General features: G+C 38.3%; 1 protein-coding gene across 1 annotated transcript; it reads left to right on the top strand.

Moving 5' to 3' along the window:
- Positions 1-243: 243 nt before the first annotated feature.
- Positions 244-11,677, top strand: tent5bb (terminal nucleotidyltransferase 5Bb). The gene is made up of 2 exons (XM_058753714.1): positions 244-606; positions 9,634-11,677. Exons 1-2 carry the CDS (start codon positions 451-453, stop codon positions 10,657-10,659), a joined length of 1,182 nt encoding a protein of 393 aa, XP_058609697.1. The 5' UTR covers positions 244-450; the 3' UTR covers positions 10,660-11,677.
- The last annotated feature ends 534 nt before the right edge of the window (positions 11,678-12,211 follow it).

Here is a 12,211-nt window from a genome sequence, read left to right as displayed (position 1 = left end):
AATCCTGGTTTGTGTTTACAAAAAACAGAACACATGCTCCCACACAACCGCACGCTCCTCCCACAGCCAATGAGCGCAGCGGGGAATGTGACGTAGGCGAGGTGGGCGGGCGGGCACAGGGACTTCAGTTCTTATGGACGTTCTAATTATTCATAAAGCTGACCAATTGAGCGGCGTATGTAAATGAGTCAGGTTTAAATGTATTTGTAGGCTTATTCCAGACTCAGTGAATGAACGCTGGACTGGAGTGAGGAACTGAGACGCGTCAGCTCGTTTGTGCATCGATAAATATCTGGATTCTGTTGCGTTGATAAAATATCCTTTAAACTCCACGCTTTGAAACCGAATCGACGTTCTACTCCTAAACCGAAATAACCGGAGGTCATATAGTCGGGGCATCCAGCTGACATCCACCGAACAGACGCGTGTCTTCACCGGACGGATTTGGCCATGTCCTCCGCGGATGTGTCGGAGCAGAGCCGGCGCTGCTGTGTTTTGTCGTGGGAGCAGGTGCAGCGTCTGGACTCCATCCTGGGAGAATGTGTCCCGATCCACGGCCGAGGAAACTTCCCTACACTCTCCGTTCAGCCACGGCATATCGTACAGGTACAGGATCTCATACTTACACAAAACACTATGAAACCTCGGTTGAACACGCTACTTTATGGGTTTTCTATGTTAAAAATGGAATGCAGTAAGAAATGTGGATAGAACTCCAATTCCAAATGTTACAATAATTTGGAACATTCCTGAAGTATTCTAATGAATTCTCTCTGACAAAAAACAAAACATTATAAGCTAACACTGTTACGATTACAATTTATTTTCTTCACAAATGCTCACAAAAACGTCATTTTACGTTTTGCTTTATAAAAAAGAAAAGAAAAGAAAAAGTCTTTTTTTCTTCTTTTCTTTTTTTCATTACGCCACAGTAAATTGGTGTTAGTCACTATGATCAAATACACTGTATTTACATACTTAAATTTAGGACTATTATTCATAATAACCAGGGGCTGTATACGATTTGAAAAAGTTCTGTTCCCCAAGTCAAATTTTTATGGTTGCGAAACAGATAGGATTCTAATGATATTTCTGTACAGCACCAGAATGAAAACATATTCTAAGTAATATAGTTTATTATCGGAACTGTAGGCTGTTCATGGTTGCCAAGCGACGTAGAAACTCGCGAGTTCATTGGCTATTTTATAATGTTTCAACCTCATCCATGTAGAGCAGGAATTATTATATTTATGAAATCATATTTACATAAGGTTCATTGTTTATGAGAAACAACTTATTAATCCATGCTGTTTCTCCTGTGTCATGAACAATTCACTGTCATTCAGCCAAAGGGAAATGATAGTATCCAGCTCATGTTTTAATAAATATGCATTAATGTAATATTAATTTACTAGTGTTTATGCATTGACAAATTGATGCACAGTTTGTTACACTAAGGTATTGTTATAAAAATGTTAGTGTTTCTAAAAACTTTTTTTCAAGTGTAAGTTTTTAAGCATCTCTACTTAAGCATTTTTTTTAGCATCTTATCTTCATTTTACATTTCAGTATAATCTGTCAGATTCACAATGAGTTGCCAAGAAGATTATTTTTCATGATTATTATACTGTAATAGATACATTCTTTTGCAGTCAGTCATGACTTTTGCAGTCTTACTGGAAAAGGTTTACGTTGCAGCTTTTCTTCCGTGCTGAATTCCAGCAGATATCAGCAGGTGTTTGTGCAATCACTTCACTTCTCTCGCTTTAATCTATTTAACATCCAGAGAGACTCTTCATATTATTTACGATATTATCCCATACACAGATATACACTCAACAGTCAAAAAAATACAACTAGAATGAAGTTTTGAGTATAGATCATTTTTATTAGCAGAGATAAGTTTCAAACTTTTACTTCTGTATACTTCAACATTTTGTGTAACTAATTTTGTGTGAATAATTAAAAAAGCCTCTGGGTCTGCTTTTTTTTTCTTTTTCTTTTTTTTTAAGGAATGGAGTATTTCCCTTCATTTAGCTTGTTTTAATTGCAACCTCACTGTTGCAAGGAAGCCAGTTCACACAGTTAACTGTGAAACAAGATATATATATATATACTCTACCATCTGGTTGTATCTGAGAGCCACATAAATGTCCAGAAGGTTTTAGGTCTTGCAGTATCTCGTCTTTAATTAATTTTTTGATTGCCTTTATGAAACTATCCACTTTTATTCTAAATAAGACTCTCTCAATAAAGCCAGTAGTTAATTTAACAGTCATTATACAGTTACTCTACAGCTCATGGTTACAACCTACCAGCAGTAGTCTTGCATAGCCAGACTTTGGACTTAGCATAAAATCTGGTTCACTTTGCAGTTTAGTGTGGTCAAAACTGCCTATTTAGACAGGATGAGACTGTCTGACTAACATATAAAGCAACCAACCGCAGCTTTGTTTATCTGAAAGTATTTTTGAAGACCCTGAAATATTCTAAAAACACCTTCATTACTTTCCATCCAATTACGTCCACAGAATTACTGTCCATCCAAATGTAATAAGCACAGATTATTTCCCAGACAGAAGACAAACAATATACAATTCTGCTCATGAATATGTAGTATGCCTGCTACTGCCTCAAAAACTAAATTATTACTGTTACTCTTATTTCTAATATCTTTATATTACACATAATCCTTTACACTGAATAAAATTCCACCTATTATTTCAACTTAAAAACTTAAGTCCAGTTGCTGCCTTAAATTAAGTATAATGAACTTGGATATACAAGGCATTTCAACTTAATTTATATTAAACTGACTTAAAAAGTAGAGTTGAATTTCATATAATGTAAACTTAATATAATAAACTTTTTTTGATGAGTAACAGAAAAACATAAGTTGCCATGACTTAAACGATGGTATCATTTTTGATTTGTACAGTGTAAACATAATTTTGTTATCTGAAAGAGTGATATAAACCTGTGCTGACTGTTAAGTAGCATTCTGGCAATCTGATTGGAGCTTGCCATATTTTAGTAATTTTGTCTATATAACACATCTACAACCACCAGGAAACAAACTCTGAAATTTGTTGGCCATCAGCCCACCGGAAGGTTGTTTGTTTCCTGGTATCAGTATTTGGTGTTTTTGTAAAGCATTTACCGTTCTTATAACCAAGCGTAGAAATAACTCTCTTGACACAAATCACCACTATTTAATTTTTCTCAGTGGTATCATTACTGCAGTGTTGCTTGGCTTACACTGGCCTGTTTAGCAGACAAAGTTGGCTTGTTTGTGGCACATAAGGTTAATAGTGGATTAATCCTGTTGGAAACAGTAGACTTGTGGGCCCAGAGCTGACATGGCATTCGTGTGGTAAAGAGGAGCCTGGTAAGTCTTTCTGTTTGGCCAGAGTGTAAACTAAGTCCTCAGGATTACATTTTGTCTATCTGAAAAGATACACAGACTCTCCATCTAAGCCATTCCCATTGTTCCTGTCTTAGAACAGGTGCTTTGAATGGATGTCTTAAAGGAATTCATCCCTCCAGCATGTAACATAATCCTGATTAAAACCAGGGATTGGAATCAGTGTGAGGTATAGATTACACCATTGGTCTCAAACTCAATTCCTGGAGGGCCACAGCTCTGCACAGTTTCTCCAACCAGCTCCAAATCACACCTGCTTGGAAGTTTGTAGTGATCCCGAAGACCTTGATTAGCTGGATCAGGTGTGTTTGATTAGGGTTGGAGCTAAACTGTGCAGAGCTATGGCCCTCCAGGAATTGAGTTTGAGACCAATGGATTACACCATACACCCATACCTGCAGGGGGAGCTAATCAACACAGCCTTTTAAACCTTCTATTAGTGTAAAATGCTTCTTTTTTTGGAAAATAGTGGTAATATTGACCTCCAGAGAAATTCTATTTCAAGAAATTCAGTAATCTAAAAGTTTTGTCATCATTTACTCATTTTGTTCCAAACCTGTAAGACTCTGTCAAGTGTAGACCTTATGTAGCTCAGCCTCTTTTCAGCGATGCACTCTTTGTCATCTGTCTTCTGTTTCCACATTGTGAAGGTAAGGTCCTGTGAATTTATGAATAAACCACTTGTTTTAAAATCTTCCTGCCATTTGTTATGACATCCGCTTCGAACATTACAATGCACACGATAACTTTCGTTAACTCTACAATAAGTAAATCCACTTCCAGAGCTAATTATCCTTCAACAGCGATGCTATAGTGCTACTGAAAAAAAAAGGAAGTTCAAAGACAAAATTCAAAGATGGCTGAGCACTTGTTTCTCTGATGTGTATGGTTTATAAAATAGCTTCAGTCTGTTCCTCAAACAAAGCTATTATTTGCAGTGTTGGGGAAAGTGACTTAAAAGTAATGCATTGATACAATATTGCATTATTCTCTAAAAAAAGTAACTGCGCTATTCAGTTACTTTTTATGGAATGCAGTTTATGTTACTTTTGCATTTTCTCAAATTTTCTATTTACGGCAAATGTAAAAGCCCTTTCACACCAAAAGTGAAATGAATAAGCCTCAGGCTGAAGGAAATATAAATTCATGTCTGTACAGTAGAGGGCGCAGCTCAAACAAACCTTTCAGCTGCTGCCATTCTGGATTGCGTGAAGAATAGGATGCACGAAAAGAAAGTTCAAAACTGTTCAGTAATAAAAAAAACATGAGGTGCAAATGTTATGCTTATCTAATGTCATTTTTGCTTATTACGGTTGAATTTGATCATCGAAGGTCAGCAGCAAAGACATTGGTTAATAAAATTGGAACAAATACATAAAATAATTATTGCAGGTTTGTGTCATAATCTAAGTTTGCAGTTCACTGTTTTTATTCATTTTGAAGAATACTGAATCTGTTTTGTGCAAGTGAGATGAGTAAATGCATGTTCACATTTAGTCTAGAACTACAGTAACATGTTCACACAGCGCACACAACGCCTCTGCACTTACTCCTGATTTCTCTCAACATGAGTACAGGAGAGCTGCCAGTCAATAAATGGTAAAACTTTTCTTTGCAAATTTAAAAGTAATGCGTTACTTTACTAGTTACTTGAAAAACGTAATCTCATTACGTAACTTGTGTTGCTTTTAATGTGTTACCCCCATCACTGATCATTTGGCTTCAGAAGACTATAGTGCACGAGTCGTGTGGACCACTTTTATGGTGCTCAACATCCCTAGTGTTCATTTTGAAAAAGCGCTTTAGACATGCTGGGATTTTCTTTTGTCATCCACATAAAAATGTCTTGGTATGGAATAGCATAATGGTGAGCAAATGATGACACACTTTTCATTTTGGGTTGTTGTTTGGAAAATCTGATGAATGATTCTTTAAACAAAGTCTTTACTAATGGAGCACAGGACTGGTGTAATGGAAGTTACGTATGAGTAAGTGCTTAAAGCTTTATGCAAGCTTCATATAACACCTAGGATTATCCACATGGCCATCCAATAGCTAGAATTTCAAAGATTCCATTAAGTGAATTTTTGGGAAAGATTTAAAGGGTAAAACTCTTCATAGTCTATTCTGGTACAGTGGATTCACTGACTCATGTCCTGAGCCTGGGCCAGTGTCAGAGACTCGTAAGTGGTTCATTCATCCCTTTACATTTGGCAGCTCACTGTGCTCACAGTGGTTGTCGGTATCCAGGGGGCAATGATGCTGTTCTGCTGGCCTGTTCCCCAGCCTGAACCTGTAAAATGCAGTGTGGAAATTTGCCTTACAGTCATCCCACAAATAAAACAGAGGACCTTTTTTAGCTAGGTTGGAAAACAAAACAGGACGTGAGTTTACGTGTCACCAAGGCGTTGTCTGCTGCAGTCAGACAGTGCGTTTGTGGCTTTTTTTTCTTCTTTCACATAGGGTCAAAGGAAGTAGCCTTGTGGTTTTACCTTGTACGGAATACCAGATTTCTTTGGTTTAAACCAGGGATGCCCAATCCTACTTCTGGAGATCTACAGTACCTACCTGCAGAGTTGAGTTCCAACCCTAATCAAACACACCTGTCTGTAATTACGCAGTACTGCTAAAGATCCTAATCAGCTGGCTCAGGTGTTGGAGGTGCTTGGGGTTGGAGCTGAACTTTGGAGGTAGGTAGACCTCCAGAAACAGGATTGGGCATCTCTGATTTAAATGGTCAAACAAGGATTTTGCAGCATAGCAAGATGTTTTTATTTAAATGTGGTCTTAATTGTACAGATCAAAAATGAGATCTCATTTCCCCTAAATAACAATGACATTAAATGGAGAAATTAGTCTCAGTAATCTTGCTTTGTAAAAGTGTCTTCTCCAAAATTTCAAGAACTTCCTAATGCAATTCTTGAAAAAAAGAACATCTTATTTATTTATTTATTTTTATTTTTTTGTTGAAACATGATTGGCTGAAGACTCAGTGATCAACTCAGTGGAGATATATTATATAGATATTGTAATCACAATAAGTGTGCACTATTTTTGTCATCACTGGCTTGATGGGAGTTCAGCAATCACTGTTGCCTTTTATTGTGCCATGTATTTTAAATAGTTATTTTTAAAGAGCCCTTCTCAAGATTTTGCATTAATTTGGCTGTCTTTTTAGAGTGAATCTCTCTCTCTCTCTCTCTCTCTCTCTCTCTCTCTGTGTGTGTGTGTGTTGCTAGTGAACATGTCCTGTGTATGAACGCGTTTTAGTTCAGGGACAAGTTCTCACTATTAACTAACTATTAACTATGACTTTTTTTCTCTATAAACTCCTAATTTGCTGCTTATTAATAGCTAATATAGTAGTTGTTAAGGTATGGGATGGATTAAGGGATCTAAAATATGGTCATGCAGAATAAGGCATTAATATGTGTTTAATGTACTAATAAACAGCCAATATGCTTGTATTACACATGTTAATAAACAAATAGTTAATACTGAGAATTTGTCTGTAAACTAAAGTGTTACCAGAAAATGTTACCAAAAATGATTAATCGTAATTATAAAATTTTAAAAACAAAATGTCCCTATTTGAGTCTCAGATTTATGTTAGTTTAGTTAGCCATCTGTCTGAAAGAGTTTGGTTCCCAATGTAATTAACTGGTTCTCCATGCGAGAAAAAAAAAAAAAAAAAGTTTTTCCGGCAGCTCTTTCTCATGGTCATTCAAATGTATAATTCCATCATGGAAACAGATCTAAAAGCTTCATTTTATGTCCCGACCTTTGCTATATCCCAGAAAACCAACATTTGTTCTGGAGCACTGTGTCGTTTTTCATCTTGAGTGCTTTTCCAGTGTCTTGTAGTTTCTTTTTTTACTCAGATTTTTCACCTGGTCATTTTTAGACTGGTTGTCAGAAGTGTTCAGACAGATATCTGGTGATGAAATTAAAAGTTTGGCATTTAGTTTCTGAAAGGTACAGACACTGCTGGGATTATGTAACTCTGCAGACAAATAGGTCAACCGGTATCATGTGGTGTGATGGGTAGACAATGCGTAAGCCCACATTCATAAATCAGTAACAGACAAAGAGAGAGGAAAAAGTGGTACAAACAATATATAGCAACGTACATTAACACCTTAGTCACTGCAAAACAATACTCTGGTAACCACCCAGAACGCAACCGTATAGCAATGCTCTGAAAGCCACTTGTATCACTTTAGAAACCTCATATCAATGCTCTCACAACCACCCACAACACCCCTAGCATCATGGCGGTGACGTTTTCTCCACTGGATCCACTTACTTCTCTTCTGCTCTGGCTGGCCAATAGACTAGAAATAGATTAGAGAACTAGACTAAAGAGTTTCACAGATTCTCAATTTTCTAGGTCTTTGACCCAGACTAAATCACATCTTTGACTTTCAAATGTCAAGTTGAGTGGAGATTCTCCATTTCTTCAGTGCTCTTGGATGCACCACTGGGTTGGTTAAATATGTGGGTCATGCTCAATCTAATATAACGCTCCATTTATTTTATAGCTATTTCTGTCTAATCACTGAGAATGTCAATTGTTTTAAAAGTTGTTCATTAGCTGATGTCAACTGGCTTTGGAGTCTTCTTGGAGGCCTTCTTGTCTTTGTGGGTGTTTGAGAGAAAGATGTACAGATTAGAAGGACAGAAAAGCAAGAAAGCTGCCAAGACCAGCAGTGATTTGTCATTTCCCAGGGCTAATCAGTTTCCCAGGGATAACAGAATCCTTTCTCTAGTTAAGAGTTACATCTCAGTTCTCACCTGTGTACAGTCTGATAGAGGTGTGTGTTTGTTTCTGAGAACAGAAGCTTACTAAGATTACAGTACTGCACTGCATGAACCTCAGAAAGAAAGGTTACCATTTTCTTCTATTGTAGCTGGTCTGTTAAACCAATGTAATTCCTCTTCTTCTTGAATGTCTAGAATTGTAGTGCCTTCAATGGTGAAACTGTTTGCTTTTGCATTGTGGATGCCCAGTTTTGATGGCAAAACATTTAAAATGAGGTGAGACCAGGGTTGCATTGATCCCCACAGTTTATGTAGTATCTCAAGCCCATCATTCAGAATTCACAAAATCACCCCTTACATGATTGATTTTTATCTATTTTGACTGAATTGGTTGCTTTTCAGTAACCAGTTAGTGAGAGTATAGTACTACCTTGCTCTGTTTTACACATTTTACAATTTTTAAATACATTCCACACGATTTCAAAGATTTGAATTTCAAATTCTCTATGCAATGGCATCTAATGACACAACGATCAGTTATATTGATAATATCAGGTGTTTTTAGGTTGTGTAACCAAAACCAATGCAAAGTCAACATCAAATTGGTGCAAATACTGATGTCAAACCGATTTTCATTCTCAACCAAAATACTACATCTGTCCGACATCATGTCCAATGTCAACCTGACATTATATTGACGTCCAATTGCTCCTGAGTTTGTAAAAATATGGTCTTGGACTTCTGACTGAACGGTCACTACAACACTGTCTTAAGCATTCCCTCCCCTTTCATAAAGTTATATAAATCTGTGTCAAATTTGTGAAAAAAAAAAAAAAAAAAGGTTATCACGTTTAAAGGTAGGGTAGGCGATTTCGGAAAGGCTAGCGATAGCAAGTTAGCTTTGAAAGCAAGATCCCTACCCTCCCTGCATAATCACTCTGCAAAGCCGTGCCTCCCCCAAAACACACGAACATGCCCAGGGAGACCAGAGACTAACCTGTGACACGATGAGAGACAGTGTTTGTGGAGGACTGAATGCAACACTGTCAGATTACCTCACATCTCATTCACCAGTGAGAAAACATTACTGTACAAATCACATAATGTTACAATAATAGCGCCTTTCATTCACGCTGGAACGCGCTGATGACGTACTGTATCATGTCTGTGCAAACAGGGTGCACAGAGGTATGCAAATACATATTTGACAGGCGGGGAGGAGAGCCTATCATAATGTTCGGTTGAACATTTTGATTGGACGAAATTTTTTGGGTCCTATGCCTTCCACAGATGATGTAAATACATATAAATACATTTTGACCACTTAACTTAATGAGTGCTATCGAGATGTGAAGAGACTTTCAACCAGCAAAACAAAACATGTTTTTGAACAAAATCACCTACCCTGCCTTTAATAGTGTCTCTTTCTGTGTCTGCTTCACCTGTAGGTGGTGCGTGCTCGTCTGGAGGAGCGAGGCGTAGCAGTGCGCGATGTGAAGCTGAACGGCTCAGCTGCCAGTTATGTGCTCCATCAGGACACTGGCCTGGGCTACAAAGACCTGGACCTGATCTTCGGCCTGAGTCTGACTGATGACAGGACCTTCCGTCTGGTGAAGGACGTGGTCCTGGACAGCCTCCTGGAGTTCCTGCCTGCCGGCGTGAGCCGCGACCGCATCACCGCCCTGACCCTGAAGGAAGTGTACGTGCAGAAGCTGGTGAAGGTTTGCAACGACACGGACCGCTGGAGCCTCATCTCACTTTCCAACAACACTGGCAAAAACGTGGAGCTGAAGTTTGTGGACTCCCTGCGACGGCAGTTTGAGTTCAGCGTGGACTCTTTTCAGATCGGCTTGGACTCGCTGCTGCTTTTCGACCGCTGCTCCGAGACGCCCATGTCCGAGAGTTTCCATCCCACTGTGCTCGGAGAGAGCATGTACGGAGACTTTGAAGAAGCGCTGAGACACCTACATGCCAAAATCATCGCTACGCACAGTCCGGAAGAGATCCGTGGCGGCGGGCTCTTGAAGTACTGCCACCTGCTGGTAAGAGGTTTCCGTCCAGCGTCCGAAGCGCAGATGAAGACGCTCCAGCGCTACATGTGCTCACGCTTCTTCATCGACTTCCCCGACATTAATGAGCAGCAGAGGAAGCTGGAGGCGTACCTGCAGAACCACTTTAACGGCATGGAGCACAAGCGTTACGATTGCCTTGTGACTCTCCATCGCGTGGTGGATGAAAGCACCGTGTGTCTCATGGGCCATGAGCGGAGGCAGACGCTCGCGCTCATCTCCTCTCTAGCGCTACGTGTGCTGGCCGAACAGAACGCTATTCCTGCACTGTCTAACATTACGTGTTACTACCAACCGGCGCCCTATGTCAGAGACGTCAACTTCAGCAACTACTATGTAGCACATGTGCATTCGCCAATTTCCACCTGTACCAACTCCTATCAGACATGGCTGCCTTGTAGCTGAGCCATAAAGGGACGAAAACACTGCTGGGGAATATTTGCTTTTTTCATATGATGTTTGGTTAAAATCCTCAGACTTTCCAGGGGGAATCTCTTTAAAACAAGTCTACGTCACAGTTCACAGAAAAAGAACATATATTTTGCGTAAAGAAATTACCATTTCTCAATTGTGATTCTCGTTAGACTTTCATATTTTTTTATGAGAATTAAAGTGAAAATCTAGATATTACAACAAATACTACACATTTTAGGATTTGGAAAATTATTGTACTTAATTTTTCTTAAATTACGATGACAAAAAAGTCTTAAAAGTAGGCTTACATTTCTTTATGCATAATATAGTTTCTTATTTTTTCCTTTTGATTTTGGGCTGAAATATGACCCAGACATGTTTTTTTTTTTTTTGTAAGGTGTCATGAGATTCACTATCCAATTTTACAATTTTTTTCTTTTGTGCAAAATTGGACAGAGACCAAATGTGAGATATTGTGCTTCATGTGGATGCCACCAATCCACCCCAGTTTCACTGAACTCTACTGTACTGGAAGACTCAAAATATTTCAGATTGCTTTTTTGAAGATTTTGTCCAGTGCGGATGAAACGACAACAATGAAAATTGGGAGGAATGTGGGAAAATGTCTAAAGCACTTCTCTACTCTATGTATGTGTAACCCATTCATGTTTTATAAGTGAAACATTTTTAAGTTATGAAACAGCTTTTGTTGAAGTTATGAAAAAAAAAGAAAAGAAACAAAATCAAGAAAACAGTAAAGCTGGGAGACTATGTTCAGTTCTGACCGTGTTTTGCTACTTTCCTTGTTTGAAAAAACTGAGGACCAAAGACTTTAGATTTAGCAGTTTAAGTTGAATGTTACTTCTGTGACTTCAAGTGCCTGAAACCAACTACAAACTGACATGTATGTAAATTAAAAATGTTTATTGTTTTGTTCTCCAGGCTACTGTATAGTACAGTATTTTTATTTTCAGGGTAATTTCCTTTCCAAATCATTAAAAAAAAAGAAATATAGCTAAAATTGCTCCTAGTCTTTTTGTCTATATTTGTAGAAATGCATGTGCACACGTGCACATATATCACAATAAAAAGAATATAGGAAAATAATCATATTCATGGAGTGTCACAAAATAATCATAACATGAATGTTCCTAAACTTTATGGTGTGCTTGTGCTTGTGTTGGCCGTGTTGCACTCATTGTTGCTGAGGACACAGCTGATGAACAGCTGTTAGGAGAGCAGTGAATGTGCTGCTTGCTGAATATGCAGTTTAGAAAAAGACGTTCCACATGTTGTTGTACTCTGTGTATATGCTACAGGCCATCATTCAAGCACTGGCGTCATGGTACCTAATGTACCACTGACTAATAATATCATTCGGTGTGACAAACAGGAAGCTGTGCCATGGGCTGTTCTTAAACTGAGATATCAGGTGTGTACAGCACATGTGTTTAGCTCAGAATGGATATTTACTGTTTTTAACCCTTGTGAAAAAGAAGTACAAGGAATGTACACTTGTAGTGTACTTCAAATCTTTAAAGAA

This window comes from Onychostoma macrolepis, chromosome 19 (assembly GCF_012432095.1).
Source record: "Onychostoma macrolepis isolate SWU-2019 chromosome 19, ASM1243209v1, whole genome shotgun sequence".
Lineage (NCBI taxonomy): Eukaryota > Metazoa > Chordata > Actinopteri > Cypriniformes > Cyprinidae > Onychostoma > Onychostoma macrolepis.
The sequence above is the reverse complement of the archived record's forward strand: the minus strand, read 5'-3'. Positions and strand labels throughout refer to the sequence as shown.